We start from the raw sequence: 7,864 nt of genomic DNA on the forward strand, positions 1-7,864 counted from the left end.
ATTCTGGGATGTGAACTTGGGTCCTCTGGAAAAAAAGCAACTAGTTCTCTTAACCACTAAGCCATCTCTCCAGTCCTCTTCCTACTTTTTTTTGTTTTTTTGAGACAAGTTCTCATGGTGTAGTCTCAGCTAGCCTGGAGCTCGATAGGTAGATCAGGCTGAGTTGGAACTCACCTGCTTCTGCCTCCTGAGTGTTGTGTGCCTTACCACTGCTGGCACTGAGTCTCTTGGCATATGCTTTATTCTCTAGTAGATGTGGTTACAACCTAGGTAGACAGGACCACAAACAGCTCAGAAGGCTTCACATGGTGTATGCATATTTTGAAGCATCATATGGAAACTCATAAATAGATATACAATATTTTTTATACATCAGTTATATAAAAAAGATGCTCCTTGACAGAAATGGAATTTAGAAGGTCTAACTCCCTTTATCTGCCAGCAAGGCCTCATCTTGTCCTGCCTAGGGAGCTACTTTAGGGGTCAGCCAGAAGTCCAGCAGTGGGGCATGAAATGCCAATAAGAAGAGGATTGAACCTACTTTGTGTTACTAGGCACAAGAATCCCATCAAGACAGGAAAGTGAGCAAAAGCAGAAGGAACAGGAAGAGGAGGGGAAGAAAGTCAGCGTGAAGCATGTGAGTATGCCCCGAGACCCCTACAGCCCGGTTTTGATCCCCTCCTGCTGTTAGCAAATATCAAAGTACAGGCAGAGATACCTATTCAGTTCCTTTTTTTGTTGAGATGGGATCTTGCTATGTAGCCCAGGATGACTTCATACTTGATGATCTTCCAGAAGATTATGATCACAAGCTCATGTCACCATGCCTAGCCATGATGTGTGGTTTCCAATAAGTCAGGGTTGACTGCATAGTCCGTCATTCTTCTCTTATTTGAGATCATTCAGTGCCCCTGGAGGGAGGGCTATTAGCCAAGTTGCCTGTGTTCTCACCTATGATTTCTCTTTATGTAATTTATTAGTGCTTATTGAAAGAGTAGTCACTTTTTATATTTTGAAAATACATTTATTTTATGTCTATGTTATTGAGAGAAACAGAGAGAGAGAGAGAGAGAGAGAGAGAGAGAGAGAGAGAGAGAGAGGCCACAAGAGGACATCAGATCACTGGGAACTGGAATTGGAATTGTGGGTAGTTATTTGCTTCCTGACATGGGTGCTGGGGACTGAACACTGCAAGAGCAATATATGTTCTTAACTGCTGAGCCATCTCTCGGTTTTTTTAATTACTAATTTCTTTTTTAGACACTCCATAAAACAGTGTTACTTCTTGTACCATTTATTGACTAAAGTAGCCACCATTTCACATAAATTCCCAGGAGTGAATTTTCTTGGTGAGAGCAGTCTGGCAGTTCTGGAGGCAAGCTTCCTGGAAATGGGGATAAGTGGGCCCTGGCTTCATCTAGGTGGCCTGGAAAACAAAGAATGTGATAAAGGCTTGATTTCTGTCCTGGGGCTCTTTATTCTGCCTTAGATGTTAATTTCCCCAAGAAAACTGTCTTTCAGAAAGTTCCTTTGATTTGCTAGATTTACATTTCTTCTGCTTACCCCCATGAGTTTAGGTTTCCATAGATGACTCAGTGGCATATGACTTGGACACCTACTACACAGACTACTACAGCAGTCCAGAGAGTAAGTGCCTGAGAACGGGAGAGCCGACCCTGTGCTGGCTAGGATGGCTGACTTTCTGGAGAGGAGGAGCAGAGATGGGGGGAGGAGGGTCCTAAAGAGAGCCAGTCTGTTCTAAAATGCCTCTTGTTACAGTTATTTGGGAGAAATACCCCATGCTATTAATGGTTGGGTCTTCTTTTAGGTCCTGTAATATTTGAGTCAGATTACAAGGACATGAGTGATGTGGATGAGACTATGGTGGGAATGCTTCCTTCCAGCCAAGACAGCAGTCCCAGGAGTATGTCTGGAAGTTTGGACAGAACTGGCTGGAACCCTGATCTCAAACTGCTGAGGATTCTTCAGGCCAGTGTTGAGGAAGATGAGGAGAACCATCTTTCTAGGGCGCAGAGCGAGGCGTCTCTGGATGCTTAGGCTGGGGATGTTATACGGGGCAGCCTACCAGAACAGTTCTTGGTATTTTGAGGACAATGACCTTGGACATTGTTCTCTGGATTCCTCCAACAGGATGAGGGCTTAGAGACCTTGCTTTTTTCACTTGCTTTACAACTCCAAAATGAGTGAGAAAAAAAAACACCTTAGTTCCGCTAAATATAGGAAACTTTTCCAGGGCAGATTATTTCCACTATTAAACCCAATCCCTTATCAAAGGACGTGTTCTCTGTTTCCAGGAAGAGAGGAGGTAGGTGCTTCCTTGTGTCTGTTTTCTGGGTCCCTTTTATTGCTCTGAAATCTTTGTAGTGGTAGGAAGCTAGACTCAGCTATGGGAACCTTTATAATATCCCTACATAATCTGCTCATTCCCTGGAGATGCCGTCTCTTGGTAACGGGGTCTGCACCATTATCAAGTGGGAATCACTGTGGGCTGCTCCCACCTTAGAGTTCATCTTAGCTACAAATAATTCAATATTGAAAAAAAGCACTAAAAATCCAAAAATTATTTCATTACACAGAACTAATACTGATCGCTTGATTTCACATATCCAAGCACATTCAAATTTTCATGTCTTATTAAGTTTTTTTTACAGTTGACATATTCGTATTAGAATTCAAATAAAATTTATAAGTTACATTTTCTCAGTATGCTCTAATCTCTTTTAATTTGTACATCCCCCTCATTTTTTCTTTCTCTTTTCCTAGAATTCATTCCAACTCTAAAGAACTTAACAAAATTTCTAGTTTCTAAGAAATCTAGTCATGCTGGGCAGTGGTGGCGCACGCCTTTAATCCCAGCACTCAGGAGGCAGAGGCAGGTGAATCTCTGTGAGTTCGAGGTCAGCCTGGTCTACAAGAGCTAGTTCCAGGACAGGCTCCAAAGCTACAGAGAAACCCTGTCTCGAAAAACCAAAAAAAAAAAAAAAAGAGAAATCTAGTCTTCAGAGAAATTTCAATGTTCATAAAGACCCAGAATTCCAGAGTCTCAGGAGCCTTCTAACTTGGTTTTTGGATGAAATTTTTTCCATTGTGTTTAGCCCATAAAAAAACCTTTACTATTAAAAGCTGAAATCCTTTAACCTGTAAAATTTCAAAATTGCATAAAAAGTAAAGGGAATATAATATAATATAGCAAAACTCTACCTGGGGCATTGGTAAGTTTTTTTTTTTAAAGGCCATTGGTTGGGTTGGACCACATACTTTAGAAAGACCTACTCTTGCTTTGTTTTGTTTTTCTAACTAATGTTGTTTTTCACGGACGGAGAAGTCTATAAGACCAATGACAAGCTTACCTTCTTTTAAAAATGTAACTCTTAAAGTTCTTCGAGAACTTCATAATGCATACCATGTATTTTGATCATATTGACCCCTGTGTCTCCCAAGCATACCTTCTTGAAGTCTCATTTCTTTTGTATTTGGCCCCAGGTGTCTGGAACCCTAGAATTCCCTAACTAAATGGTCGCACACTTGCTTCCATGACCTCTGCAAGGCTCTTTCCTGAGCCTGCCAGCTATATGTGTGCTGCTGGGTTTGAGGCGCTTGAAAGAGGTTAGAGGGCATGAGGGCTGGAGCATCTGCAGGAGCCCGAGCCATGAAGAACGCTGTGTACTTAGGCTGTCAGGTGTGGCATCTCCCGAAGCTGTGAGGCTTACATGATGGTGAGTATGGACTGGTGGCTTAGTTACTTTTCTATTACTGTGATAAGCCACAGTGACCAAGGCAGTTTATAAAACAAAATGTTTAATTTGTTATCACAGTTTTGGTGACTTTGAGCCCATGATGGCAGCAAGAACCACTGAGAACTCACGTCTTGATCTGAGAGTGTGAGGAGAGAGGAGAGAGCACTGGGTATTGTGCGAGTTCTTTGGAGCCTGGACCCCAGTGACACACCTCCTCCATCAAGGCCATACATCCCAATCATTCCCAAACAGTTCCACCAATTGGGGCCGAATATTCAAATGTATGGGCCTATGGGAGCCATTCTTATTCATAACACCACAACTGATCAAGTAGGAAAGTGTGTGGTATCTTGACTTATAATTCTTCCACGCACAAACATACTCAGTAGAACTGGTTTTATACTCTTCTCCTGGATCCTGTAATAGGACAGGGGCAGGTGAGATGACTCAGGCTGTGAAAGCACTTGCTGTGTGGAGCTGAAGACCCCAAGCTGGGTCCTCCGATCCCACAGTGGGAGGAGTTCCGACATGTGTATGACGTGGTTCATATCTGCCTGCACTCATACCTACAAACCACAGATAACACAATCAATTAAATAAAATTTAAGAAAAAGTTGGGGTGAGATTGTGCATGTCCTGTGCAGACACCCTCAACTGCTGTGAAGTAAGCTGTCTGACATGGGTCTTCCGCAAGAGCACTGTGCACCCTTAACCACCAAGCTCTCTCGGCAGCCCGTTGCTTTTCTTTGTCTAACCGTATCATCTAGTACAGTGTTAGCAGAAGTGGTGAAAGCAGACATCCTTGTCTTGTTCTTGACCTTAGGAGAAAAAAAATGCACTCTTTTGCCACAAGGTTGTTGTTAGCTATAGGTCTCTTCATAGGAGTCTGTTAGATTAGAAATTCTGTCCTTCGCTTGTTGAGAATTGTTTTGTTCCTTAACTGTGAAAAGACATTGGTGTTTGTAAATTTTTTCTGTTGTAATGAGTATATATTTTTGGTTGTTTATTCTGTTAATATATCACATGGATTTTTTCTTTGGCTATTAAACCAACCTGCATTCCTGAGATAAATTTTACTTGATTGTGGTATATGGCTATTTTTAAGTCTTTGGATTCAATTTCCTAGCTTTTTTTTTAAAGGCAGGATCTTAGTTTGTAGCTTGGGCTGGTGTATCAGTTATTATGTAGCGGAGGCTGACCTCAGACTTACAATCCTCCTGCATCAGCCTCCTGAGCAGCTGGATTATAGGCTTGAGCCGCCATGCTCTATAGCCCTCTTGGATGTACCTTTCTTGTGGTGTCCCTAGTTTTGATATCAAAGACTCATTATAATAAGTGGTATATTATGTTTTTATTTGTTGGTATTCTTTGTTTTTTGGGAAAGTTGGTGAAGACATTAAATTCTTTAACTTTTGGTAGAATGTGCCAATGAAGCAATATGGGTTTGGACTTTTCTTTTGGAATAGTTTTTTATTTATTTATTTGATTGTTTATTAATTATGAACTCAACCCATTGTTTTACGTCACCAGAATATTTATTTATCTTTATTTTATGTGTTTGGGAGTTTTATCTGCATGTGTGTCTGTGCATCATGTCCTTGCCTAGTGCCTTTGGAAGCTCTGGGACTAGAGTTCCAGATGCTTGTGAGCTGTTACGTTGGCGCTGGGAACTGAACCCAGGTCTTCTGAAAGAGCAGCCAGTGCTCTTAACTACTGAGCTATCTTTCCAGCCCTGTTTCTTCTTTAATCTGTTTCTGTAGTTTCTAAATGTTTGTCGATTTTATCTACATTGTCATTTCTTTGCACACAATTATATATTTTATTTTTTGTAACCACTTTTTGGGGAGGGGAAGTGTTTTGAGATAGGGCTTCTCTATGTGGTTTCAGGTGTTCTGGAACTCACTCTGTAGAAAAGATGGTCTGAACTCACAGAAATCCACTGCCTCTGCCTCTCAAGTGCTGGGGTTAAAGGCGTGTGCCATCACTGCCTGGATGTATATAGATGTTATTTCTTATGATATCTTTTATCTCTGTAAGGTTGGCAGTAATGTCTCTGTGTTCTTCCTACACTTGCCTCTCTCTGTTAAGACAGGTTCTCCTATAGCCTAGCCTGACCTGTAACTTACTGTGAGCTGAAGATGACCTTGAAGTCTCCATCCTCCACCTCACCCTCCTGGGTGCTCAGCACATCATCCTCCCTTACTTCTGGGCTCAAGTCCCCCTGTCATTCCTGATTAGTAGGAACAGAACTGAGGCTTCCTTTTTTGTTTGTTTCTTTTCCTTTGTTGATTAGCTAATGATTTGTCAGCATGATTTCTATTTTCAAAGAGCATGGTTTGGTTTTCCTTTTTTTTTTTCCATTAAAAAATGAGTTTCCAGCCTTCTTGTTCCTATTTCCTTCTTTCTGTTTGCTTCGGCTGTTTGTTATTTCCCCAGTGTCTTAAGGTAGAAAACAGGTGGTTGATTTTAGTGTTTATTTGTTTGTTTGTTTTTGTAGTAGCAGGGATTGGATTTAGAACTACGTGCACTAGGTAAATGGTCTACCCCTGACCTATATATCTCCATATGTGCTAGGTAAATAGTCTACCCCTGACCTATATATCTCCATATGTGCTAGGTAAATAGTCTACCCCTGACCTATATATCTCCATATGTGCTTGGTAAATGGTCTACCCCTGACCTATATATCTCCATATGTGCTAGGTAAATAGTCTACCCCTGACCTATATATCTCCATATGTACTAGGTAAATAGTCTACCCCTGACCTATATATCTCCATATGTACTAGGTAAATGGTCTACCCCTGACCTATATATCTCCATATGTGCTAGGTAAATGGTCTACCCCTGACCTATATATCTCCATATGTGCTAGGTAAATGGCCTACCCCTGACCTATATATCTCCACCTCTTCCTTTTGAATGTGGGTCTTATTTTTTTATAATTATTTGGTTATAATTCTCTTAACTATTTCTAATGATTTTCATCCTAGATTCTATTTCTTTTTAAAAGCATAATATTTTTATTGACCTTTTTTGGGGGGGAATTTCACATCATGCGCCTCAATCCTGCTCAGCTCCCAGTTCTCTCATGTCTGTTTCCCTTTCCTTGTAACACCTCCACACACACAAAGAAAAAGAAGAAAGGAAAAAAAGTCCACTCTGTGTTGTCCATCTACTCAATGGAGCAAACTCCTGGTGGTCCCTAAGGAAAGCTGAGTCCTTCTCCACCTACACCCCCACCAGAAACCATCAGCATCCTTAAGACAGTTTTTAAGAGTTCCCTTTGATGGGGTGGTTGGTGGGGAGGGGTTGTTCAGAAGCCTTCTACGCTTATCTTTCTCAGTTGTTCATCTGCAATCATCAATACTTCGGCAGGAGGAAAGTCCTCGCCCTTTGAGGTCAGTGGGGACACAGATCCTGGACTTCTAGAACATGGTTTCCGGCAGAAGCATGGACCACGATCATCCATGTGGTCTCCAGAATTAGCACTCGCCAAAGGGCCTCTGCTTGGTCTCCAGTGGTGCAGTACAGCCCAAGATATCCACATGGCTCTCTGCCAGAACACGGGCCACTGACCAGCATGGACTCAGGGAGAAGTATGAAACACGGAGGTCCCATCCAGTGAATGGGCCATTCTTCTCCTCGAGCATCCTGTCACTGTTCAGAGCCAGGGTGATCGTGGGCTGAGTCGGCCCAAGCTCCAGGCTGCTGCACCCACCCTGCGGACCCTACTGGGAAACAACCTGTTCCTCCATCACCCTGTCACAGCTTGTCTCCAGTTCCAGCTCCCACGCACTGCTCTGCTCCTCCCTTTTCCCCACTTGTTTGTGGTGGTGGTGCAAGCTGCAGCGTGTCACGCAGTGTGCCTTCTGCCCACAGGCTTCACAGGCAGGTGTTCATTACGAGGAGTCATTGGACTGCTTCAAGGACTTCTGCCACACCATCAATACTGGATCCTCGCTGAGCTCCTCAGATATCACTGCCCTGTGTCATGGAGATTCTCTGGGTGCTCCAGCAGTTCATATGTGGAGTAATGTTGCTTGTGGTGGATCTGGGCCTGGGTGGTGACTGAGTTGGTCATCCCAAGCCTCTGTCAGACTGGC

The 7,864-nt window shown here is 42.6% G+C and overlaps 1 protein-coding gene across 7 annotated transcripts in view; it reads left to right on the forward strand.

The window, feature by feature from the left end:
* Window positions 1-6,109, forward strand: part of C13H9orf43 (chromosome 13 C9orf43 homolog) — a 36,100-nt gene extending 29,991 nt beyond the window's left edge. For 4 of the 7 annotated variants that reach the window (XM_075946374.1, XM_075946377.1, XM_075946375.1 and 1 more), the window contains 3 exons: window positions 555-637; window positions 1,578-1,647; window positions 1,829-3,012. In XM_075946374.1, the coding sequence (XP_075802489.1) occupies window positions 555-637; window positions 1,578-1,647; window positions 1,829-2,058 (383 nt within the window). In that variant the 3' untranslated portion in view covers window positions 2,059-3,012. Of the gene's footprint in view, window positions 1-554; window positions 638-1,577; window positions 1,648-1,828; window positions 3,013-3,504; window positions 3,738-3,836 lie in introns of those variants that run through there. The other 3 variants (XR_012907515.1, XR_012907516.1, XM_075946378.1) reach the window with 3 other exon arrangements.
* The last annotated feature ends 1,755 nt before the right edge of the window (window positions 6,110-7,864 follow it).

The sequence above is a fragment of the Microtus pennsylvanicus genome, chromosome 13 (assembly GCF_037038515.1).
Source record: "Microtus pennsylvanicus isolate mMicPen1 chromosome 13, mMicPen1.hap1, whole genome shotgun sequence".
In the NCBI taxonomy this organism is placed as follows: Eukaryota; Metazoa; Chordata; class Mammalia; order Rodentia; family Cricetidae; genus Microtus; species Microtus pennsylvanicus.